This window comes from Thermobia domestica, chromosome 1 (assembly GCF_964235325.1).
Source record: "Thermobia domestica chromosome 1, izTheDome1.hap1.1, whole genome shotgun sequence".
NCBI lineage: Eukaryota > Metazoa > Arthropoda > Insecta > Zygentoma > Lepismatidae > Thermobia > Thermobia domestica.
In genome coordinates, this window is record NC_137454.1 from 422,193 (window position 1) to 449,825 (window position 27,633).

A 27,633-nucleotide genomic window follows, 5' to 3' on the forward strand; every position below is an offset into this window, starting at 1 on the left:
ACATGTTTATATCCAAGTTTTATTAAGTTCCATATCACATAAAAAGTCTCAGTTTACTGAATGAAATTTCGGAATTGCATTTTGTTATTTCGTTTTGAGAAATGGTTACTATTTTTTTCAGTGGTACCAGTTCCTCTGGATTTAGAGAAGAACGATGCAATGAATCCATATTTCTCCAAGTTCATTGTTAGTCTGTTAAAACTGTTCAGCACGGATAAACATTTGTTGGAAGATAGAGGATCTTTTATTATCAGGTAACGAGTTATAGACGGATTATTCATTCACTCAATGGATATTCTGTATTCAGTTTGTTAATGATTTATTATAATAATATCCTGTAGGCAGTACAACGGAAAGTGGAATTCATAGACCTAAAGCTGAGGCATTTGTAGAGAAATTATTTGCACTACTAATATTTTCCAGACAGATCAATGCTTTGAAGAATGGGCTATTTTTACAGCACGATTACATGTAACATAAAAATCCCAAAACTTTGGACGAAAACATTATCCAATTTTTAGAGCTATTACACGACTTTGAATGAGGAATGTAAGGTCTATGAGATGAAAAGCTGTTGTCATGAGGGTTATACTATATAGATGTAATTAAAAGAAATTTTAAAAGTACATGTCAGAGAACATCTTAGGATGCCGAAACAGAGTATCATGTAACATGTCTATCGAAGTACATGAAAGAAACATAACATAGTATTAATTTTGATTAGAAGTGAAAATTAAATCCGAAGTTTCTTAATTTGTTTATTTAAAAAAAAAAAAAAAGTCTTAGTATAGACAAATGTCGGTTAACTAGCAACTAGGAATCAATTATACGAGAGTCGTCCAGAAAGTCAAGAACGTTTCGGCATGGTTAAATAAAAACAAAAGATATCAGCACAAAACTTTATTTACAAAGCCATAGGAACTTACTCTACTTTTCTATGTAACCGCCATAGTTGTCAAGACATTTGTTATAACATGGGATCAGTTTTTCAATGCCGATGTTATACTCATCTACTTCCAAAGATTTGAGCAAGACTGTCATCGCTTTCTTGAGTTCCTCATCGTTTGCGAACTGTTTTCCACCCAAAAATTCCTTAAGGTTGGATTAAAGGGACAAGTTTTGCCGATAGATGGCACTACAGTCTTCGTATCTCTCCCATATACTTTTTACCTTTCACGAAAATTCACGATTTCTCTTACAAATTTTTAGAAAAATAATTTCATAATTTATCTATATAATCCATGCCGATTTTTTATTTAGAATTTTGTTCATTGTTGAAATTGCTTGATTGTTGAAATGGGTATCTAAATCTTTAACAATCTTTAACGATTGTTCCCTTAGATAGGTTATGAAGTTCCTTCTCTAAAAATTTGAACTCTCTAGGTTGAAATTTGTAAAAGAAATTGTAAATTTTCGTGAAAGGTAAAAAATACATGGGAGAGATACGAAGATTGTAGTGACATCTATCGGCAAAACTTGTCTCTTTACACTAACCTTAAGTTTCGGGAATAAGTGAAAATCACTTGGTGCCAAGTCGGTTTCCCTGAATTTTTTCTTTGACTTATTCGTTCAGTTGTTCCGTACCAAGTGATGGTCTCCCACTCTGTTATTCATCATGTACGCTGGTCCTTCCTTGATTAAATATATTACAGCATTTCGTCACTGATGACTCGTTCAGTGCACTATCACCACAAATATTCTTTATTTGCCTGTAAATTTCAATAGGCTTCACCTTTTCTGCGTTTAGAGAACGAATGACACTTCGGCAGGATTTTCGATTGGCGCCGTCATTTGGAATCGCGGGAGCGCAAGTGGTTCGGATTCCACGTTAATCAGTAGGTCTGATATAGCCTCGCTGCTGAACGGGACGTTAAACTCAACATCACCTCACCTTACAAGTAGCGTGACCGCACAGCATTGAGACTGGGCTTACAATGAGGTGAAGGAAGGAGCTAACTGCCGCGCAGTAATGGTGGATTGGCGCCGCACGCGCTGCGCAATCGTTCTTTACTTTCTGGACGGCCCTCATCACACAAAAGAACTAGAGATCAACGAGTTGAGAACCTGAACTTGTCAAACAAAAGAATACCCAACCTGACCTTACCATTCCACAGAGATTTGTACTGTCACTTCACGAGTGGACCACAATATACAAGACGTATTTGCACTTCCAATGAGTCGTTCATTGTTTTATTTCCTTGGTGTTTTTATTGCTTTTAATTCTGTTTTTATTCTCTGTGAACAGAGCTCTGGCAGCAAGCTTAAAGCTTATGCCAAGAATTATTCAGGAATTCAAATTTGAAGTGGTATCATTTCTCTATACAGCTATTGAATTACTTACAACATGATAGAGATTATATCAAAGAAGAGCCGCTTCTAGATACTTTCAAATCTTTTATTATTATTATTATTATTATTATTATTATTATTATTATTATTATTATTATTATTATTATTATTATTATTATTATTATTATTATTATTATTATTATTATACAGGAAGTAGGTATGAGTAGTGTTTCGTAATTAAATGTGGAATTATAATGCTGTATCACTTGGGACTTACTGCAAACGAGAACTATTTCAAACCTACACGGAACCCAACTTTAGATTTAGAAGGAATGAAGAAAAATGAATTATCTAGGTACAATTGAAATTGAAATTAAAAGAAAATTGTTCAGGAATTCTAATTTGTAAGTAATTTCTCAAAAGTAAGTTTTTCTGTTTCCTCTTTTGTGCTGATTCCATGCTGCCTACTTAAAAGTTGAGAGATTCAGTTTATAGCTCGCCTTTTAATTCCGAAAACATATCTATAATTCTGGTTTAGCCATGGATTAGTGGACCCCTGTCTTTTAATCGCGTGCTTCTTTCTTTTAATAAAAATAACTTCATAATTACCCTCTTTATATTATTGTGGAATTTAAATAAAATGTTTGTGCTTGTTTGGTTAATGTCTTGTATTTTTATTTTTAAGTGTTACTATAGTCCAAAAGTTGGGTGTTGCTTTTTCGGTTCCTATGTATATTTCAAGCACGTAACTTGGATACACACACTAGTTTATGAACCGGCCGTAAAATATATTCCGTTAAGTGTTATTTTTAACTGTTTGCCTAGTAGTCCGGCCAAATTTAAACAGAATCTTGAGCGTCTTATTTAGATTATTCGGTAAACTGATTCAATTTTCATTTCTGTCATGATTCTTATCTTACGTGTGTGATGGGAGTAGGCACGGCACTGTATCCTGTCTCCCCATACCATTTCTTAAGTAATATTGTAATCATTATTTTTCCTAATTTCGGGAAGATATTTTATTTCATCGTTATGTATTTCGTTCGCTTTCATTTTTAACGGGTGCGCCGATTATCAATATATGTATACATAGCCAGTTAGTGATTTTCTATTCAGGCCAACTAACTAAAATGTTAAACATTTCGCCGTTCAAATTATCTAAAGCGTTAATTACTTTAGAGCATTAGTTAAATTTTCTAGATGGTTCTCCTTCAAGGATTCACTTTTAGAAAGTTTATTATAATCATTAAAAAAAAATAGTCTTGGAATTAAAGAATTAAGCAATTTTTGGTAACGAAAGTGATAATGGAAACGCTTTTATAAGACGTTTTCGTTCTTTTCAGGCAGCTTTGCGTTCTTCTGAATTCAGAAGATATTTACAGGACGTTATCAGAAATTCTTCTGCGCGAAGAGAATCTGAAATTTGCAAGCATTATGGTGGAAACTTTAAATACAATTCTTTTGACATCATCTGAGTTGTTCGAACTCAGAACGAAATTGAAAGATCTGAAAACAGAGGTACGTAGTTGTTTTATCAGTTCACAATGTTCTTTAATGACAATTTAAACTGTTCGCTTGTGTTCTACTTAGTTCCATGGAAAGAATTTCAATAATGCAAGACAATATTATCAATACTAAGTTGAACTTCGATGAGTACTAGCCAGCATGGGCGGCGATTAAGGGGGGCAGTTGCCCTCGCACTTTTTTGAAGTAACCCATTAATATATATAGTTTCATTTAGAAATGGAAAGTTTTTGTATGTACAGTAGGACGTCGATAATCCGAACGCGATCCCTAGAAGCTTTTTACATTTTGTCTTAGCGCTAGCGATACACAAACTTGTGTGAAGTCAGTGTTTGTACAAAAGCTCATTCATATGTAATTGTTTGTCATACATATTTTTAGTTTTATTTTCCCTTAGGCCTGTACAAGTTAAGTTTTAAGTGTGAGTTACAAGAACAGTGTAATTTAGTGCACGAGCAGGTTCTTCAGAAACATTAAGTGTATGTAGCTTTACGTACGGTATTGTAGTTACTGTATGTACTGTATAACCACTGTATCGATAAAAGAGCATACCATACAGTATAGTTAAGCCTAAGTGGTATTTTCTTGATCATTTTCGAAAATCCGAAGAATTAGAAAATCCGAACTACCTGTGGTCCCAATTAGTTCGGATTATCGACGTCCTACTGTATTATTGGTTCATAGAAAAAATGGTGCCATATATTTGCCGTTTAGCGAGTGCGTATTGGTTGTGTTCCCGTGGAGTAAAGAAAAAACTACAGGAATTGCGTTTTGATTGCCACAGAAAATAACCCCAAAATTAACCTATTGGAGTACAACAATTTCAGCATACTTTCAATTCTTACAAGATACATATGTTAGTCAGCCGCTTTCAAACTAATTGAGAGAACATTTCAGTAATAATAATAATAATAATAATAATAATAATAATAATAATAATAATAATAATAATAATAATAATAATAATAATAAAGTATTTCACAAGTTATTCTTTACTTGCACAAAGTTGACAGTTCCTAAAATGTAAGGGAAAACAGCGTAATAAGAAACAACTTCTACCTTTTCCATTGTTTTGTAGTGTAATATACGAGTGAAGTGGTATGTTAGGGGTGTATGAGTGTATATGCAATTCAATTTAGTGAGTTCAACGTAGTTCTAGGTTTTAGCATTATTTTATATAACTGGAGTATGGAGTGATTCTAAGTATTATTGTGTTTTGATGTGCTCCAAGAAAATGAAAACTGCATCTAATTGCAACAAACAAGTTTCGGGAAGTTTCAAAATCAAATATTTCATTAAATGTAGTAGCATATGCTTGTAGTATTTACTGTCTTTCATTTTCTAAGAGTAATAACATACATTTAATAGCATGTGTGGAATTAAAAATTAAGTTGGTCATTAGTTCCTGCTTCAATATAACTTTTGCAAAACAAGCATCATTATTCATTACTATGATTAATATTATCCTTGCTATTTATTTGTTTTGCTAATTTGTTATTCAATAATCTGATCACTCAGTTTTCCAGACAGAATTTTAGGATATTCATGAGCAAGGAATCAAATCTCTTCTTACACTTTCGTTGTTTAGGAGTACAAAGGGCTAGTCCTACTTGCGTTGCTCTTGTCAATTTACTTAATAAAATATGAAATACGATATACGGTATTTTAACTGAAAAAGATAGTTTCGTATTAGTTATACAACCTTTCGTCAAACTAAATGTCAGAAACGACCAGGGAAAGTAACATTTATATGCAAATATTCAGATCATGTCTTGCCCCCCCACTTTTAACGTCCAACCGCCGCCCCTGCTAGCCAGCATACGTGGCCGTTGTCGATCTCCGATCGAGGCATACATACGTAGTTCTGATCTCATGTCCATAAATTATGAGTTCATGTCTTACACAGCCTCGCTTCTGAAAAGGGACATTAAACACCTAAGAAACAAACTCAATGAGTGATGGTCATTAATTCCAAATTTCCATACATCTAATGTATAAAACCTGAAAGGCAAAAATACATTGTAGTTGAGTTCATGGATAGATGACCACCCTACTTTTACAAACCTGCCTTACATTTTGGCTGGTCCAGTGGTTTCAAGGACTTCCGTTATTTGCACGTTGTTGTTGTTGTTGCTTAAATATTATTGTTGATCAGAGTAGTGTTAATAAAGATTTTTTTAATAAAAAATGGTGAGGACAATAACACAATTTTTAGTTCGAAACTGAAGATTACTAGATAAATAATCTATTAATTATTAGTATTATTAGTAGTGTTATTAGTAGTGTTTTATTATTAGTAGTATTATACTTGTTTCCACAATTACCACGTACATAACGAATATACAATAATGTTTGTAATATACGATAATTTTGAAGGTGAAAGTCGATAATTTCGATCTCTGGAGTTAGTAACTCTGGAACCTTAAGCCCACCAGACTCGACAGCCATAATGTCCTAACTACCAGACTGTAGGGCCTTTGTGATGTTTACCCTATAGGATGAAAATCCAAGTAGAGTAAGCATTACATTAGGTAGTCATTGATCAAATATTTCGCCCGAGCATTAACGACAAAACAAGTTATCACTAAAGTAATAGCTCCTTTTACCACTAACCACACATAGACAAAGATTCAAACAACAACCTTAAACTTATGAATAGAATAAAACTTCAGCATCATTTAAACTGAAAAAGAACATAAAATAATGAAAATTCGTTATTATCAATATATTCCACCATGCACACCAAAATGAAGAACACGAGGTGACAATTTCCGGGTCAGAATAGCGCCAATGGTACGCATTAAATAGTGATTATATTTGATATTGACAATATACTTACATCTCTACAAGTGACGGATAAAATTCTAACATCAGAAAATGTGGATGTATTCTGAGTATAAAAATACAAATGGATACGCACAAGTTTACATTTTTCTATGAATTTTGTTGAGCAGCATATGTAAAGTGCTGGTCCAGAATCGGAGTCTCCGCTACGTCATGCAGCTTCCTCTTTGTCCGTGCTGCTCACGTGAGTCCCACCTACCAGAGTGACGTAAGCACAGGTACAATTGTGATTGGCTGCTGGCGACTGCTGTCATCTGCTTCGTTGTTGATATATCCGTTGCGAGAACATACAATGATTACGTATAGTGTGCGTGGAAAAGTAGCAGCCTTTAAAATGAAATGATTAAATTGTCTCAGCTGGGCACACCAAAAATAATGCACAAATAAGTTTATTACACCTTAAGTGTCTTCCAGTTATACCTACTGGTTGAGGGAGCTCTCGCAGCGAGGGGAGCCTATCAACATAAACATTCTGGTACCCAAGCGTTATGAGGTAAGCTCACCTCCTCCTTGGATTACAAGACTCTAAGTTACCAAATCCGGTAGAGACTAACCCAAATCCAGGAACTCCAGATAATCTCGGAAGGGGAGGGCTTTATAAGTGGCCCTTCCTACCTCAGATCGTTGAAACTCTTGTTTGAGGTACCATGTGTGCAGCCAGCCACCACCTAGCAGACCCAAGGGCACGCATTACTCATCCATTTGGGAATTATCCCAGCACCTCACCTCCCGCGGTAGGGAATCTTAACTTCCATTACCTCCATCAATGTCCATGAGTGTTAACGTTACTCCATGAGGAAGAACAACGCCACAAAATATGATGTTTTAGTTCTCTCAAACCATGTGTAATGTCTTTGGCCTTATTGGGAGCATTCGACGGTGTCACAGGCATGCGTTTCGAGCCCTAGATAACCAATATGCAAATAACATATGTCCTGTACTCAAGTTATAAAACGTAGGTCTCAAGTGACGTAAGACCTCAGAAAGATATGGAATTTTATGCACTCTTATTTGCAAGATTTTCTTAAAAAACTGAAATACGCTTTAGACACGGTTTCACTATATTCACTTGATAGAACTGTTGTTAGCCTGCGTTTATTCAATTCCCGTAACATATTAAATACGAAAAGGAGGCAACTAACTTATCATAAACTTATAGATCATTTCAACAAAACGTTAAGACATTCTGCGTTAAGACAAAATAAAATGGCGAAGTTCCCGCATTTCCGAGTAAGTGTTCCAGGCAGTCCAAACATGATTCGAAACCTGGGATTTTCATTATATGCAATAAGCATTCACGCGGGTTTCAGCTGGGACCCTAATTTTGAGGTTGCCACGTCCTCTAGACACAGACAAGAGCTGACGTGTATAAGCAGCTTTCAGATACCGACCTAGCTCAACAAATCGAGTATTGCAAAAGCACCTGTTCAGCAATTGAGTTACAAAAGAAAGAAAAAAAGAAACTTAAATCTTAAAAATAATAATAATTAGGTCACATTCTCTATGTATCTCATTAAAAAACAAAACGTCTTTTCTTTGTTATTTCCGTGTATAGTCTATATTTTTCACTATAATTTCCTGATTTAAATTCTTCTTTTCTTTTCACAAAGAATTCTGTCTAATTTAGAAAACATGATCCGAAACCTGGAATATTTGTGACATATATACGTTACAACTGGTAGGCAAAGATATAGTTCAATATGCCCCACAAGTGAAGGTAGGGTCATTTGGTTAGTGGATAGACGCTTTACGCAATATGCCGCTGCGGCTTAAACGATACATCCCGTAATTTTTCATGCTTAAATCATAGGAGAAAAAAACGTGCCACCTGTCATTCTTGTACTGGAGTTTTGAAACTATCTAACGTATTAAAAATTGGCAAGAAAATTCAGATGTACATAAAGCTTATATGTTGGTCTAAGTGCTTTCAGTTCATATTACTAAGGGTATATTAGGACTCAAAAGAGAGAGTACGTATTTTATATAATAATCCACTTTGAATTTCACAAAATCGCATTGAACTTTTAAAAAAGAAAAAAACTGCTGTTTTTGTAAGAAAACAAATATTAGAAATCGGTGGTTACTTGAAAAGGAATTTACTGAAAGGAAAAATATGAAAATTTGAAATACAGAGGAAAAGCATTTTTTATCAGTTGTTTCGTCCCCTGTATTTCAATTTTTCATATTTTCTCCGTGTATATTCCTTTACAAGTGGCCAGGATTCCTTATATTCATTTTCCTAAATTTCTGTTGAAGAAGCGAATTTCTGGTTTTACGTCTTATGGTTTATGTCACTTTTAGGCTAAAATAGAAGGATGATAAATAAAAGCAGATGATTATGGAAATATTGGTGGGACGAGAATGTAAAAGAAAATGAGGGAACTAGGAAACGGTAGTTTCCAAAATTTTCATAGTTAAACGTAGTATTGTGGAATGCGATGAGGATCATTGTATAAAATGCGCATATTTGTATTTAAAAAAAAGTAAAAATTGTCACGAGTATACAGTGACTTTTCTTTCATGTACCTTTAGTATACAAAACTGTATCTAGTATGTTTACTGTAAAATTCAATTTTTCTTTCTTTCCAGGAAAGCTGTTCGTTATTTACGTGTTTGTATCAGTCTTGGTGTCATAACCCAGTGGCGACAGTCGCTCTTTGCCTTCTGACCCAGAATTACAGCCACGCGTGTGATCTCATTAGGATATTGTATCCTTTCCTTAAAAATTATTCAGTTCATTTCTAGCTACCATTTGATATAATTGGTCTCTTATGTTAGTTTGTTGGTGAAACATCAGTTCTTTTGGTTTTATTTATTAACTTCTAACTTTTAAACAAATCACAACAAACAAATACAGTCAGTTGTGAATTATAAGTAAATATGACAGAATAATTTTGTCTCAGCAAATGCTGGAAATGATCTTCACCTTGTGAAGACAATTGAATCCGTCATACCGTATTCTGAGATGTTTCCTGAAATATATGAACAGTAGTGTTGCTAAGTTCATTCCTGGTGGTTTCTCGCAATTTTTCGAGTATTATTGTACGATTCCTATACACCTTATCTTTCAGATAGGCTTATAAGGAAAAGGTCGAGTAGTTAGGTCATGAGATGTGGGAGACCATAGGTTTTATTAAAGTTGCGCGATAATCGAAGAACGTGATTGTGATTGCAATGGAGGTGTTCGATATCTGGCATATAGCACCAAATTGTTGGAAATAGATCTCCGTCAACTTGATGCCGTCGAGTTGTTTTATAAATTCGTTGAATATTTGACCGTAGACCTCATTGTTCGTTGAAAATACGGGACCGAAAATTCTCAGTAATGTATCGGCAATAACACTGAAAATTTTTGGCAGACCAAAATGTGTTGTTTTGAGTGTTAACATAGCTTGATAGGTCAAAAATTACGTAATCAATAAAACATATTAGATCTGGTCAGTCATCAGAAATAGTTATAGAGCGCTCGCTCTGGTGCGTGGAGTCCTTCATTCGATTCCAGCTCACGTCCAGTGGGCTTTGTTGTGGAGAAACACTGTGTGTATGGGTTTTCTCGGAGTTCCCTCGCTTCCTACCAATTATTTTATTCCAGCATTTAGTTTTATATCAATATTATCACCGTCTCCTTTAGATTTAGAATTCAGATTTCTGGACTTTTGGCATCTATGGCCATTTTGCCCGTCAAGTTTGAGGAATGACGTCTCTCGGCGATCACACTGTCAGAGGAAAGGGAAGGAAAGAAGCGACCTGGGACCTATATATGTTAGGTACCACCCCGGCATTTGCCTGGTGTGAATAAGGAAAACCTCATTCAGGATGACTGGCCTGAAAAAGCTTGTACATTTTTTCGATCGAGTGTCTCCACCGGGAATCGAACCGGGACCGCTCGCACTGAAGGCGAGAGCGTTAGCAACTACGTTACGCGGGGCCACCATTGTCTCCTGTAGACTAGATGCATAATCGTGCGACATTAAACCACAAACTAACGAAGTTAACATTATTGTGTCTATAGTTCAGTAAATTTCACAGATATGTTGAGATGTTTCAGTTCTATTATGAGGAAGGCGGATGACTTTGGAATATTGCTGTGACAAAATGATCTTCTAGGTTTGCTTTGTAACTCAGGGCTTATTGTATACGATCGTTGTGATATACTGAAACTGTTATAAATTAATAAGAATGTTAAGATTTATCTAGATCACAGTTTATTTAAAACTGATTTGTTGTCAGTCTGCACGCAGTGTGACGCTAAATTAAAAGATCATTATTTCGCCTTCATGTCTCTTCAACACAGATCCTTTTGCTGTACAGCTTGTAGAGGGAGAGTGACCTGCACATCAGCAATAATTAAATTGCATTTGTTCATTATGTATGTAAGAAATAGTAAATCTTCAATGGTGTACTAAAAGGACTATGCAAAATATAATATATTACGAGGGTCACTACGAAAGTTTTGAGATACGCATTGTTGTGGCACTGTATTTGAATTCTAACAGTTGCGTTTGGTAGTGGTATCCAGAGCGAAGAAGCAAAGCAAGTCTCAACTCGCCTCGCTTATCGGCGTGGCCGTATCGCCTTCACTTGTTTGTTGATATGAGCAGTATTCGGCTGTCTAGAATGGAGCTCGAAACGGAACATTTTCTGGCAATGATCCTTTACGATTTCAAAAGTGGTTTGAACGAGACACAAAGCCTTGACCGTTTGCAGGGGGCATTTGGTGACCTTGCTCCTTCCCGTGCTACAATTTTTCGGTGGTTTGGTGAATTTAGAAGAGGCCGGACATCGCTTAAAGATGAAGAGAGAGCTGGACGTCCGGCAACAGCTGTGTCAGATGAAAAGATTGCCTCTGTGGAACAAATGATTCGAGAAAATCCTCGAACAACTTTCAAGGGCATTGAATCTACAGTGAACATTGGATCGTCAGCAGTAACAAAAATTCTTCATGATCATCTTCGGCTCAGGAAAGTTTCATCTCGTTGGGTGCCTCACACTTAGACTGAACAGCAGAAACGTATGCGTGTGGAATGCTGTGAAGAAATGCTTGCAAGATTTGATGGAGGCAATTCTCGACGCATCTCTGACATTGTTACTGATGATGAGACTTGGATATATCAATTTGACCCTGAAAATAAACGCCAGTCTACAGTTTGGATCTTTCCAGACAAAAATCCACCCACGAAAGTGAAGCGACCGCGAAGTGTGGGGAAGAAGATGGTCGCAACATTCTTCTCCAAATCTGGCCATGTAGCAACTGTTCCAGTTGAAGAACAAAGGACTGTTACTGCTCAGTGGTATACCACTGTTTGCCTAACAAAAGTGCTCCAGAAGCTTCGGGAACGGCGTCCAAGAACTGGATTGCGTGGGATCCTGCTTCATCGTGACAACGCGTCCGCACACACGGCCAACATCACAATTCAGTTTTTAGAATCTACGGAGGTCAAACTTATGACTCATCCGCCGTATAGTCCTGACGTGGCCCCGTGTGATTTTTTTCTGTTCTCCATGATCAAAGATCGCATGCGTGGGAAGAGATTTTGCAGCCCTGAAGAAGCTGTAGTGGCTACGAGAATGAACTTTCAACACTTGAAGAAAAAGACTGGCAACACTGCTTTCAAAAGTGGTTTTCGAGGATGCAAAAGTGTGTATAGTGTAATGGTGAATACTTTGAGAAAATGTAAGTGTTAAATTGATTTTAAGTATGTAAGTTATTTCACATCTCAAAACTTTCGTAGTGACCGTCTTACTAATGCATTTGTACGAAGACAAATCAGTGTGCCAGTGCGTCATCAAAGGCTTGGGGCACCGCAAATGAGTACTTTTGATTTACGAATTCTTATTCATTTCGTCTGCACATGTACTTTCATTGGCTGGAGCATTATCATGACGTATAAGCAAGGTCTGTGAGAGTACGTTATCGTATTAGTTCCCACGGATGAAGTTCAAACGTGAATAAAGAGTTTATTGTAACGTAAAATGGAAGAAAATGCAGAAATGAAACGAAATTTACTTCCTTAAGTTCATTGCACAAAATGAATTTTCTAAAAATTGGTTCATAATAAAGATCACTATAAAGTAAGATTATAAAAAACAGAACCTACTATTAGCGTACGCAGTTGGGAGTTCACATACTATTATGCAAGAACAACCCTCACAATATAGATCGTTCTCCACCTCAATATCTCGAGAGAACTTGGCCACGCCACGCTGTAATTGAAATACACAAATGTGAGAAGCTTCTTCAAAACCAGCTATTTTGGAACCTCCAAAATCGTCAGGTGTTTGTGAATACTTAAAAAAAAAAAAAAAAAAAAAAAAAAAAAGCAAATTCAAGCATTTCCAGGCTATATCACCTCGGATGCAACTGTAATATCATGGCCCGTTGTTTATTACTTCAGTATTGTTTAAAGGTGTAAATAAAATCATAAGCACACAAAGCTCGCTGAATTTTCTTAAATAAAAAGTGAAAAATATAGTCTTGCCACTTTAATTGAATAGAACAGACGAGTAGACTTATATAAATATGTTAATATTCAGACCTCTTGTTACGTTCTAAACCATGTGAATTTCTGATGGATAACATGATATTCGTGGGTTTTGGGGGCCGCGGTGGCTCAGTTGTAGAGCGTTCACCTCTGATGCTAGGGGTCCCGGGTTCGATCCCAGCCCCGCCAAGTGAGCTTTGTGGTGGATAAACACCGTGTGCGTGGGTTTTCTCGGGGTTCTCCCGTTTCCTCCCACTTTCTTCATTCCACAATTTCATTCATTACTCATCTTCACCGTCTCCTTTAGCCTAACCGGCATAACCGTGGGACGTAAAACTCAAAGATTTCATTTCATTTTCATTCGTGGGTTTTCTCGGGATTCTACCGTTTTCTGCCCCGTTTCTTAGCCATTCACATATCTTTATCACCCATCTCCTTTAAGGTACAGGCACCACGTGGGATGTTATTCAAAAGATTTACAAGTACTGTTCGTTTCACCGTTAAAAGACAATCTCATAGTTAACAGTACAAAAATTAATAAATAATCTGTTTCAGTAGAATAAAAAAAATATCAATTACTATTGGCATGAACACCATAAGTTTGTTTTCCTCGAAAACTACGCATGAGGATGTAAGCTTACCATATTTTGTTCAGCCCAATGAGCTCTATCGAGTGGTATGTGTTTTCCGTTATGTGATAATACTGCAAAATTTTACAATACAAAAAGCAGGAGAAATAGCAAAAGCCAGGGAGTGTGAGAGTCGTATATCTTTTTGTATATGTAACTACTCGTTCTTCGTTTCAAGGATATCAGCTTTGTACGAGGGTCATTTAGAAAATAAAGACCGTTTAGTTATTCAAAATGAAAAACACAACATTTATTACAGAAAACAATTCTATTACACACCCGAAGCTTCCCTCACTTCTCTACATAATCACCATCTTCTTTTAAGCATTTGTCGTATGTTTACGAGCTTCAGAATTCCCATGTTAGACTCTTCTTCCGCTAGTTCATTAACCCAGGTAGTCACTGCATCCTCCAACTCTTCAGCACTTCCAAAACGTTTACTATCCAGAAACTCTTTCGGCTTAGGGAAATCGCTAAGAGCAAGGTCCAGACTGTAGGGTGGATGATAAAAATTTCCCATCCGAATTGATCCAGCAATGCTTGAGTTGCAGCAGCAGTATGAGAGTGGGCATTGTCGTGAAGAAGTACAATTCGTCCACAAAGCATTCCTCGCCTCCTGTTTTGGATGGCTCACCGTAATTTTCGTAGGGTAAAGACATACCGAAGATACCTCGCGATCGAGGTCGAGGTTAAGTCGCGGTCGCTACCTCGATGTCTAGGTCTAGATAGATGAAGGGCGCAGATAGCGAGGAGATCGCACCTTCGCTGTAAGTTCTCTGTTTGAGGAGAAACATTACTGTGACGCGTGTGAAATTATTCCGTGAGTGCATAAAAACCATTGCAAAACCACATTTTGAAATTGAAAGGACCAAATAGTTTATAAATAGGGATGGACGCTAGATGAGGTATGAGAAATGCCGAAGTCTCGTCTCTTGTTTCGCAAAAATATTTGAGTCTAATCTTTTGTCATTCTTTATCAATAAATCAAAGACTTTTACCTTTCTCAATTTTCTGTGAACAAGTGCCCTCTTTCAGCAATCAGGCAAGAAATCATTTTCCAGTAAATTAAATAAATAAAAAACAGGTATGTCTTCAGGTTTAGAGGTGGAGGGGGCATTAACTTCACCAAATAAAGTTTCGTCCCTGCAATTCCATTATTCAATGTTGCTTCCCTATGGATACGTGCCTGTCTTTACAGGTACTTATATCAGTAATGAATTTAAAAAAAAAAAAAAAAAAAAAAAAAAACTTTATTAATCTCGGAATTGGGGAGGGGGCATGGAGTTTTTAAGCATAGATATGATTACAACTAGCTTCTTTTATCTTTAGAAATTCCGGAATTTAGGGACTTCAACCCAAAAGACCCCTGCCTGTAACCGCCACTGGCTTATATAACAATAAGCTATAATATAAATCTCAAATAAATCCGAGTAACTTATCTGACGTTCTCATTTTAGTTACTATTTTCTTCCATTCTCTATTTAAAACGTGCCTCCCATATTGTTGGAACAATATCTCTCTCATAATCAAATCTTAAAGTGCAGCAAAACCTCTCGAATATAGACACACACAATTCTCTGCAGACGAAATTCTGAACAAATTAAGATTTTATTCCGTGCAGCGCTTCAGGGAGAACCAATGAGAACATGAGCCACAGCGATGCTTCCGCTGAACATCGATGTAAAAACAAACTCGGTTGTTTTATCATCGCGACCACTAATTCACCCTCGCGGTCGACCTCTAGGTCCGATGTGGCGTGCATCTCCGGCATGCGCTTACCCAGTTGAATCCATCATTATCGAGGTAGCGACAGCGACTTAAACCTCGACCTTGATCGCGAGGTGTCTTCGGTATGCCTTTACCCTTAGAGTTTCACAATAACGATTTGCATTGATCGTAGTGGCCGTAATGAACTGGCGGCAGAGAAACATGGGAATTCTGAAGCTCGTGACAAATGTTTAAATGTAGGTGGTAATTACGTAGAGAAGTAAGGCAAGCTTCAGGTTGTAACAGAATTGTATTTTCCAATAAATATTAGTTTTTCATTTTGTATAACTAAAAGGTATTTTCTAAATGACCCTCGTACAAAGCTGACATCCTTAAAACGAAGAACGAGTGGTTAGCCTAGTAGTAGCTTTTTAGGCATGTATGCCCTAGTCTAGCCTATAGACTTATAAGTTAGAATCATTATATGTCTTTGTTTTGTTCCTTAACTTTGTTACAGTGGAAATCTAGAAGTTACTGTTGATTTTCTCACGGAAATAGACAAACTAGTACAATTAATAGAGTCTCCTATTTTTACATGTAAGTATGTATATTAGGTTGATAGTGTTTGCGCACAGAAGTTGTTTCTAACAATAGTCTCCAAAAATCAAAATAAGTAATTGATATTAGAACCTATGTATTTCGTTCTTGTTCAAAGGAGATATAAGATTTCTACAGTTAATACTGACAAATTGATATTGTTTTCTATCAGATAACCATATTTACCATAGATTTTAACACATTACCATAGATTTTAACTGAATGCAAATCAGCCTAAACTATTTCCATTTACTTTTAAGTTTTTATCTTATTGTTTTTAATTACTGCTCTTTTTTTCATTATATTAAACGGGAAATATAGAAATTAAGTCGCTGGTTTGTAAACATAAATCGTTTTTGTCTTATGAGACGTAAATTCAGCATTTTAAGCTTTAAAAAATTCTTTCAGTTAAGTGGTACGAAAATTAAGTAAACACTTTAAGATAATTTGTTGTTCAGAAATTCAGAGAGAGAATTAATGTATAATCCATGTTTACTAATGTTTCAGATCTTCGTTTGGAACTTCTGGAGGTTCCTCATAATCAACATTTGGTTCAAACCCTCTACGGCTTGCTCATGTTGTTGCCACAAACAGAGGCGTTCCATACGTTAAGGCATCGCTTGGACTGCATTCCAAGTATACACCTTCAGTGTGATAATCGGTAACCATTTTCACTTGATTTGTATTCGTGTCCGAAAAAAATGTACACTTTTCAAAAAAAAAAAAAAAAAAAAAAATCTCGGCCCCCTGATGTGATATTAGAATACTGTATATACCAAAAGCAAGATAATATATCAACATTTTTTTTAATCTACCGTACAAGGATTCAATATGGACGCCCTTCCTGACAAGGCAGATATGTAGTCAATAGTCCATTTCCTCCCATGCTCGAATCAACAGTTCTTTCTGCAAAGAAGAGCTTAGAAAGCTTCGTTCTGCACATGCCAGCAAAAATGTTCAACTTTGGAGAATCTCTGGCATGCTCAAAGAGTCGCCAAGGGTGTTCTGAACCCCAGATTCGAACATTATGCCTATTGACTTTACCGTTGATATGGAAGATCGCGTCATCACTGAAGACAGTGTAAAGTTTTTGTCATCTTCAGTAAATGCTTGCATAAGTTACAGCTTGTAAGCCTTGAATTTCAAACGCTTACGAAGAACATCCCAGACTGTTGAGCGGGCAATGCTATCGCACGACCAGCTTTTTCCAAACTGACTTCGTAGGGCTGCGTTAGAGGGATTGCCGAACTCTAACCATTGTGGCTTCTGAATGCGGAGAACGGACGGTGCTTTTGTCGTAACATAGGCGATTTGTCTCCTTGAGTTGTGTATGCCAATGCTTAATGGAGTTGTCAGGTGGATCGACCCCCCAAATTGTCGCCGAAAGTTGCGTTGAACTGTGATAACGAAAGTTGTTGTCTTTGCGTATTCCACAGCACAAAATGCTTCTGTTGTTGTGTCGGCGCAGTCCGTTAGGAAAAATTGTGGAACGGCGGGTATTTCAATCAAAACTTGGTGTATCTAATAGCAGTCCTTGTCAACACCTCTCTCCACACCCACTGGGCACCTAGAAAAAAAGAAAGAAAAGGGTACAATGTTTTTTCGGACCCCCTGTATTTAGAACTGTGTAGAATTGCTGAGTGCATTTGTACCGACTAGGGTTAATGGAACGTAATGCCCTGTTGAATATTGTTTAAAGCTGTCGTAACTATCGAACAAAATGGACTTTATTTTTAAGTTAATAGAAATTTAATCGTAATTTTTCAGTGGTTCAATTTTCTTAACAAAAAATAATGCAAGGTTTAACACTGTGTGAGCGAGATCAGTTGCCCTCATGTTATAAAGTGTACTGTTAAGTGTAACAAGTGGAGTTGTGGCGGCGAAGCATTTCTGGATCTCGTGCTGCAGAGTACTGAAAGATCATTAGTAGTTGCTAGTCAGCCTGATGATAAGGAAGTCTTTAGCAGATACTCACAGAATGAAAAACTGGTTTAGAAAATGCTTACAAGAAGATATAGTAGTAGAGGAAGAAGACGACGAACAACGACCACTCCATCATCATCATCATCAATAATAATAATAATAATAATAATAATAATAATAATATATTATTATTATTATTATTATTATTATTATTATTATTATTATTATTATTATTATTATTATTATTATTATTATTATTTGCTTCACCCTTTTATCTCCAGCAGTTTGTAGGTTATAAGAAAGAAGAAAGTCGAAATTTTCTTCACTAGTTTTTGTTCTATGTAGAGTTCTTTTTTTTTTTTTTTTTTTTTTTTTAATTAAGACCCAAAATGTTCATTTTCCTTCCTTTACATTTTATGCATTCATTAACCATAGCATTACTCTACATTATAATTACTAATTGATACCATGGGAGGCATATCTTTGACAATAAATAAACATTCTCATACGTGAAAATGTCAGCGAATGGTTTCAAAGCACGCCTCACCTCTTTCTCGCAGCATTTGCTTGCAGTTTCTATTCATTCATTTTATCACACAGTACGAGAGAGCGAGAGTATGAGTGAGTATGTGTGTGTGTTCGGCGCATATTACATCATGTTTTTGATGCGTGATTCGCAGTTATAATTATTAATTGCATGTTAGTTCGATCTCCAATTGAGTGTTCGTTATTTGTGTTATTAAAGTAGAGACAGACAGAAAGGATTTTGTATTCCCCCTAAACTAGGAAGAGCAGGAAGTATTACTTATCGTATCATTTTCATTGTACAGAATGAATAAGCAGAGAATTTCATACATCACTTTAATAAGCGGTAAAAATCTTAGTTCATGCGTCACGTTAACAGATGTCGCCTCCTGTGCTATCAGGTCTTAAAATGTGTAGGCAGTTCGTGTATTTAAAACTATTATGACGATTTAATTGCGACTTAAAAACTGGATTGTTTAAATTGAATTATTTATGTTGCATTGTTTGCAGACAATACTCAAATACAAAGGTTGATTCATTTATAGTGAGCCGTATTTGAATGTGCTACTTGCGTAGGAAACGCAATGTTTCCACTACCAGTTGTGTTCGATGTGCAGACCACCTCTATTGACTATTCCCCGGCATCAGAGTTTCCGTTGGAGAAGAACGTGTTGCAGCTAAAACCATGCGTATTACATCGCACTAGGTCGGAGACAGTGGGACAGGTGCCGCTTGAGAGGAGTCTGAAAAGCACAATATTGGGCTGGCATCTGGACTCTTAACAGGGATGTCAGAGAAGGGAATTGCCGAATTTCTAGTTTCCAGTCCCATACGGCGATAGAATTCCAGCGATGTTTCGTCGTGTGGCTGGATACCTTATCTTGGTGGAGTTCAACTAGTTCACGCCTTTTTCGTACAATGCTGGTACGTTTCAGTTATGATATTAGTCTGGTAGTATGTAGCATTGATTTTGACGTTTCGCTCCACCTTTCAAAGACACAGTTTGCTTCTATAGGAGAATCCTTTTGAGAAACTCTCTGTGCACTGGCTGAAGAACATGCTTCAGCCCTTGGCGTCAACAGATCTGTATGTAACGGCACGAACTTTATTACAGTCCGTAATGTAAATCCACGCCTCATCACAGGTAACAATGAACTTACCCCGAACATCGGTGAGATAACGTTCATATAGCCTTCTACAGTTCCTTTTTCTCTCAGCTGCGTGACACGGTTTCAGGTGTGCACAGTGCTCTTACGAATGACCGTGAGGCGTATATCCATGTGAATGGCGCGGCGCGGCATTTGCTGACCATCGCACGCTTGTGTTGGGGGGGAGTTTCGGAAGTCGCCATACGGCAAACCACACGCAACAGCGGTTGGATCTTCTTCACAGGAGGCCAGTTTCTAGCTGCTCGTGTCGGTGTGGTAGGCTCAAGACTCTGTGCCGCATATTTTCTATAATATGATTCACTGTGACATGAACTACATGAAAATTAAGCTCTTGATACATTCCTACGATGCACGACTCCGTGAACATACCATCGGAAACTGCCACAATGAACCTATCTCAGAATCTGCTGTTTCGGCGACATCAGAGTACGATCGACCACACTGTTGTACTGCATGATTAACAAGATACTGTCGCTTGCCTCGTGCCAATCTCACGGCGATAAGTTGCACATTGACTTCGATTCAATATAAATTAATCAACCTCTGTATGTTGTCCATCAAGTGAATGACATCAACACAGTGTTTAGTACAACGAAATTCTCGAATAATTTAGGATTTTAGATTTCTGGGCTTTCGGCATCTAAGGCCATTTAGCCCATTACGTCCCTCGGCGAGCACACTATCCAGGGAAAGGGAAAGAAGAAAGCGGCCTAGGACCTATAAGTTAGGTACCACCCTGGCATTTGCCTGGTGTAAATGAGGAAAACCTCATTCAGGGTGGCTGGCCTAAAAAAGCGTTGTACACTTTTTCGACCGAGTGACCCCACCGGGAATCGAACCCGGGACCGCTCACACCGAAGGCGAGAGCGTTAGCGACTACTCTACGCGGGGCCACCCTTGAATAATTGCATAAATATTGTATGGATGTTGGGGTATTTGGTAAACAAACTCTAAAATAAATAATTGTCAATGTAATCAATTAAAGTTTTTAATTAAACACAATTTTAAGCTGCAGTGTGCATCCGGGGGAACAACATCTTTTTATTAATCAAAGTTTTTTCTTCAGATGCACTGAGAAAGAGATGAGGAGTGCTTTGAAACAGGTCTCTGATTCTTTGGACCTTTGGATGTTTTCACATATGAAAATTTTCATTTATTGTAATTACTCTGTTAGTGATTCTTTATTAAAGTTGAATGCATTAGTTGTATTTGTTGTCTTAGCGAGTGTTAACAAGAATTATTTTATTTTATTTTAGAGGAGCAAAAAGTAAGAAGGAAGATCGTGAATTCGTGAAACGTATCAACTTCAACCATCTTCTACAGCATTTTCTGGCCGTTCAAGAGAAACACCGGAGGGAGAAGCAGACGGCGAGGTCCATAGCTATTCTAGAGAAAGGAGTGAAAAACCTAGAGACGTAGGAAACATTCCATCATACAATAATAGTATACATTCCAAAGAAATTCTTTCTACGGTTTATGGCATTTCTGTATCTCTTCGCCAGGAGGAAAAGGGTGGCTAGTGTGAGTGGCCTTTCTAATTTAATGCGAGTATTGTGAGTGGGTGAAGTGATTCGAAGCTTGAGTCTAGTCCAAGTAAAAGGAAGACTTTTTCTTCACATACGAGTGTATGGTTCGAGTGCTCAATGAACCAGTTGCGTGTAATGTGTACATACGTATAAAAAACGTTTTCTACTTTTGCGGTGCTTGGAATCAAATGTTTTTAAATAAATTGGTTCTCAGATCGTTTTGTGGGCTATGCACAGGACATCGGGGTCAGAAACAAAAGAGTTTGTAACAGAGTAGAACGTTTAGATGCACATTCCCATTCACAGCACTAGAAAGCGAGGAAAAGGTGTGTAGGTGGAGTTGAACAAAGATTCAAGGAATATTTACATATGCAAAATATAGGATACATACTTAATATTTAGAGGGAAAAAAAAACTATCGTTACCTTGCATCTCCGGCCTCTTTATCAATTCATCTTCCGTTATCTACATAGGTGGATAGAACGTATCACCATGTGGAAGATATATTGAAATTATTTGCTTTAATATGTTTCCAGGATGCAGGGTTCTCCTCTAAATATTCAAGAAGTAATTGATTGATGGATTTTTTTCTTATCGTTGGACCTAGGAAATTTAGGTACAAGATTTTGGTTCAAAAATAAAAATGCAGCTTTGAAATGTAAATATTCGTATAAATAATATCAAGTCATACATAACTCAAAATTGACTCAGGTATTAAAAATTCTGCCTAAAACAAATTCCAGAATATCTCAGTTATTTAAGTCACAAGTCCGGAAAACGTTGAAATGGATAACATTTAACATTCCTTTTAAGTGAGGCTGCATTTGTGGCCACTAAGTAAATGTTTGTAAATAGAAAAGCACTCAACAATACCGATTGGTGATAGCTGTGAGTGGTCAGTTCGATGTTGCCACTTGTCTTTATTCAATACCTTTCGCTTAATGGGCTGCACTCAAGTAAAACGATCACTTTTTCTTATTGTAGTATGAGGTGCATTCCAAAAGTGTGGAAGCTTTGGTTGGCAAAATACATTTATTAATTTGAAAATCCGAAACACAATCCCCTTCAAAATAGTCTCCTTAGTAATGCACATACTTCTCCCAGCGCTTCCGCCATTTTGGAAACAGTTCTGGAATGCAGTTTTTGGAATGGTGAGCAATCTTGCTGTCGCATTCGGAATGATGACTTCTCGTAGCCATAAATCCATGTTTCATCGCCTGTGATCACGGTGTTCAAAAAGCTGGGGTCACTGCATTGTCCAGCATGTCCTGTGCGATGTCTAGACTCTATTGCTTCTGCTCCATTGTTAGCAGCTTCAGTAAAAATTTCGCGGACACTCTCCTCACTCTTCAAATTTTCGTACCGATCTGATGCTTACCCCTATATCGTTCACAATTTCTCGGACAACGGTCCTGCAAGACCACAGTCCGCATTTGCTCAATGACATTGTCATTCCGGTTTGTTGAAGATCTACCTGAAGGTGGTTCACTGTCCACTGATGTGTGGCCATCTTTGAAATGGTTGTACCGCTCCTTTATGCGTTAAGTGTTCATGGAATCGTTCCCGAAAGCCTGTTGAATCTTGCGAATGGTTTCCGCTTGGATATCGCCAAGCTTTTGGCAAAATGTGATGCAATATCGCTGCTGAAGTTTTTCTGTCAAAAGCTGAAATCCGACTGCCACGTCTTCACTCCTTGATCGACTGCCAGCGACTGATATTTCTGCGGGCGGGAAAATATTCACGACTGTGCATGAGTGTCTCCTCTAAATCTATACTGAAGAATGTCTCCTGCGTTTCATTGGTTTACGCGTGAACAAAAATAAGATTCCATACTTTTTTGAATACACCTCGTTTATAGGAATAAGTGCGGAAATGGAGCGAAAGAAAAAAAAAAGTGAAAAGAAAGATTATTTCATGAGAAAAGTAGCAAAAAGGTGAAACAAGTGGTAATTTTAAAAAGGTGAGTTAATTTGGACATTTTAATAGTAAAAGAAAACTAAAGTGCAGTACCTAAAATTCCTAACTCTACTCATCATTGAAAGGATGTAAGACGTAGACTTACAATTAACGTGGAATCCGAAACACGTGTACTGCTTTATCAAAGATATATATACATCCACACGATTCTCTTTGAGAAGCCCTGAATTCTTATGTAAAGGTGGAATTAATTCAGACAAATGGCAGTCTTCTGCCAATTCAATAGCTTTATTCAAACTAAGGTAGTAAAATTTCATACGCACACTTGTATAAATTTGGCCTTGAAAAAACGTGGGTTGCAAAAGAAAGACTACTTCCACCGAAAACCGAATCCGGAAATTCTGCATAAAAAGGCAAAAGCCTAAACATTTATCTGTAGAAGAGCTCAATATACAGATGAATTGTTTAATGCTGTAAAATTTCGTCCTTTTTATAAGAGTTCGCTTTGTGGCATCCTCAGAGCTTAAGACTAGAATCATGGAAGATTTACTTTGTTAATGAAATCTTCGGTTCAATAGAATACGTCGTACGACACGAACTCCTTAATACATACAGATAGTTGTATGACTGCAACTGAAATAATTAATGTAAATACAAAGCGTAAGTAATATTTATTGGGTAACGATTTAATCGCCCCCTTACATTAACGTAAGTACCTGATATATTTTCTAAGTAAAAAACTGTTACAATAATTCGACGCATTTAGTTAGCATTATAATAGGTGAGTTTATACCGTTTAAAAATGTCTTTGCGTACTTTAAGGTAAGGATGTTAATTTCTAATGTAATTGTTTTGACAGTTAACGTCCATTACTTTCCTCGTGATTTTTGACACAAAAGTTGTCATCAAGTGCACAACGTGTCGTATATGAATCCTAAGTACCAATTTGTTTGCATTTCAAGTTCGTCCCAACAACAGCGGAAGATGTTAATTGCGCCTTATTTCCGTTTTGTATTAAAACTTTCATAGCAAATGTTAAACATTGCGATGAGTACTTCTAGATCGTTATAGAAATTGATAGTGCGATATTATCGCGCGTTACCCGTGAAGACGTTAACGGATTGATTCGATTAACGAATGCAGACGAGATAATCACTCTAGCTGGTTAAAACAGAATTCAAAAATTTGCTTTTGCTCAAGAGTTATCGTGTGGAATAACGGACGGACATATTAACTATACAGTGTTAACAATCCCACTAGTGATCCTAATAACATTTTTGATAAACTAGAGAAAAGGCATCATCAAAGGTTACATTTCATCTAAAATTCAGACGTGGATCAGCAAGCAAGATGAATTACACAATTGCGACCAATCAAGAATACGTGAGATACTTTTCTCATTTAAAAGTTAAACAAAATAACACAAAATGACAGCGTGATTCACATATTCTGAAGTTGGACGATGCTTTGTATTGCCTAACTGACTAGATGCTTATACACCTCAGATATTAATGCAGAATGAAACTGATAAGTTTTGAACCACTTCAAAATCTAGTTCACGAACTAGTTAGGTATGCATTGAATACTTTTGTGCATAAGGAATTTTACAGAAAGCTAACAGTTTCTATTATCCTTATGCTGTTTCGGTAGTTACAGAGAATGATAACAAGAGCACTCAGCGTAGTTGTAAAACTATGTTGTGTGCGGCATTGCTTTGGATGTACAGAAGAGAAAAATTCGCTAAGAAATTTCATACACTTCTTTCCAATATTGCTTTTGAGTACAGTGCAGTCACATCATCGTTGTCCCGTCTACACATTTATCACTATTATTATTATTTTAAATAGTATTTAGAGGCGTCTCTTCAGTGTTTGCGAATGCATCGTCCTCATTAAGATAATGCACAATTCGTAGTCGAGTTGTTGTTAAAGTACAAAAATTGTACCTCGAAAGAAGCAGCCACTTCCCCCACCTCCTTTTAAAAAAAAATCAATATACTTTTAAGAGCCAGGAAATTTTGTGATGCTGTATCCCCTGAGTTTTCCAAACATTGTTAGCGTCATCAGAGCTAGGGTGCTCAGGTGGGGAGGTCATGTAGGAAGTCTTTCAAAGATTTAACTGGAAATCCAATCGGAAAATTACCATTAGGAAGACCTAGGAGCAGATGGGAGGACAATATTAAGATGGATCTCGCAGAAATAAAAATACAAAGTAGAAATTGGATCCAATTGGCTAAGGATAAAAGTCAATGGAGAGCTTTTGTGAATGCGGCATTGAACCTCCGGGTTCCATAGGCTATAGAGTTAGTTAGTTTTACCCTCTGAAAGACTGTAGACGGTCAGACTGCGCACGCTCAACTGGCTGGTGTGAGATCAATTAACCCATACTGAGTCATATTTTTTCTGGCTTTTTGCGCCTCTACTTTCTAATTCAACTGATCCCTCAATTGTTTCACTGGAAAGAAAAACGGAAAATTCAGTTGCTACACCGATCGTCGAATCTGCCCCTCTGGTGGCATTACTTGTCAGGAGTGTGTGTGCTGGCCTCGCATCACCGAGTTGAATGTGAATCTAGTCAGTCATAGTCCGTCATGAGTGTAGCGTTAGAGAACTTCAAGTAACTGTCAGAACGAAAGTTATTAAACGGAAAAAAATTGACTGCTCCTTTCCAGATAATTTTGGTCCTACTGCGAAAGACCGTGCATTCCTCTGTTCTTAAGTACTTGTAAATAGCCTACGGACTATTTTAATGATTTCCTTGTTCATAAACTAAAAGCACACGCATCCAGTTTTCGGGGAGAAAAATTCCTTTACAAACTACGTGTGAATAATATATTATCATTTTGTGAAGTATAGTTAATACTGGGGCATAAACTGTGAATCGAACCCTTGATCGTAGGTTCTCAGTCTATCTAAATCTTAAGCTAATTTCTCTCAGAATATTGCGAGATAGAGACAAACACGAATATGAAACTGATAATTGAATGATAAAGAGGTTTTAATTTCATTAATTGCTCTTATAATGTGTATAAAGGCTGAGATAAGAAGCAAGGAATATGAAACTATCAGATAAGGTAATATGGAAAGGCACTTACATTGTGATCCTTGTGGTAGCTGAAGTAAAACCTCGTAGGCTCCGCCTCCTCTGTAGCTGATGTAACTTCCAGGCGAATGGCAAATCTAGAATTGAAGTATAGACTTGAAGTGTTGTGTCGACTGAACATAGGTGGTCCTTTTATATAAAACTGCGGAATGCAATCCACATGCCTTTCTTATTTCCTTGTCTGGAAGTTCCACGTGTATGTCTGATTGAATAAAATAAGTTTTGGACATATCTCAATGAAGCGGACTAGATCCTGAAAACAACGTTGACTTAATTCATTCAATCCAGACAGTTAATATTTTGTACTCAAACCAGCCTTGAATTGTTTACAAAGATTTTTACAAAAGTTTAAATATTTACAATAATTTTGGGGTTTTAAAATTTGGTATGCTACAATATGTAGGGTGAACCAAACGTGTATATCCTTTTAAAAAGTCCTGTCCTCTTGTTCATAAGATGACATAAACTAATTGCATTTGAATCACCTTTGGCTGTTTTAAAACTTTTTCAAGTCAAAAACTATATTCTTCTCCGCGTGTTGGTTAAAATTCGGAGACATAGGTGGCCAGATTTAAGACAGTACGTATGAAGAAAAGAATAAGAAATATTGGAATTATTGCCAACATAAAAAGTTTACATGTTCATTAATTTTATAATGATTTGAGTCATTTAATAAGGGTAAGTAAAACAAAATATTTTCAAATAACTGGTCTTGCACTAAAATCGTGTTAAGTCGTGCTCGAATGAAGATATTAATGAGAAAACAATTTGAACAAAGTAAAAAAAAAGTCTGCGCCTACTAAACGAGGAATTATTATTGAGATCTTAATGATAATACATCCTTAACCTCGCTTTTTATAGTTGTAGAACTCCACTGTATTCATTCACTGCTCTCTGTCTGTTGGAATTTATAAACCATTTAACTGACAAAAACCGATCAATATTATGTTACAAATTCGAATGGCCCGCATTCATGTGATACTAGTACATAATTTTGTAATTTGCTTATAAATACGCCAAACCAGATGAAGTGTTTGTATTATGAATGTTGATCTATTTTATAAACAAAGATTGAGAGTTGATTGAAAAGTGTTTTTCCAAAGAGATATTAAAGAATATATTGTATTATTTAAGCTTGTATTATTGCTTTGTAAATAAAAGTGTGCGGCAATGATTATCTAGATTTTTTTTTTCTGGGAGTGGAGTGATTAAAAGATCAATTACTACAATAAGATTCAGTTTCATAGAGTAACAGATTTTGAAGTGTTTAACCAGTTCACTACATTGAATTAAACCAAACATTTTGCCGTTAGACTGCCAAGCGTAATTTCGGATTCTGGTTTATTTCGCTTTGTGTGTGTGTGTGTGTCATTTCAATATCATTTTAGCAGTTTTAATG

The 27,633-nt window shown here is 36.7% G+C and overlaps 1 protein-coding gene across 2 annotated transcripts in view; it reads left to right on the top strand.

Annotated features, from left to right (window-relative positions):
- Positions 1–27,411, top strand: part of LOC145682979 (protein VAC14 homolog) — an 86,462-nt gene extending 59,051 nt beyond the window's left edge. For both annotated transcript variants that reach the window (XM_081754338.1, XM_081754335.1), the window contains exons 9-14: positions 122–254; positions 3,633–3,807; positions 9,247–9,365; positions 15,993–16,072; positions 16,580–16,733; positions 20,946–27,411. In XM_081754338.1, coding sequence (XP_081610464.1) covers positions 122–254; positions 3,633–3,807; positions 9,247–9,365; positions 15,993–16,072; positions 16,580–16,733; positions 20,946–21,108 — 824 coding nt within the window. In that variant the 3' untranslated portion in view covers positions 21,109–27,411. The remainder of the gene's footprint in view (positions 1–121; positions 255–3,632; positions 3,808–9,246; positions 9,366–15,992; positions 16,073–16,579; positions 16,734–20,945) is intronic.
- Positions 27,412–27,633: the final 222 nt, after the last annotated feature.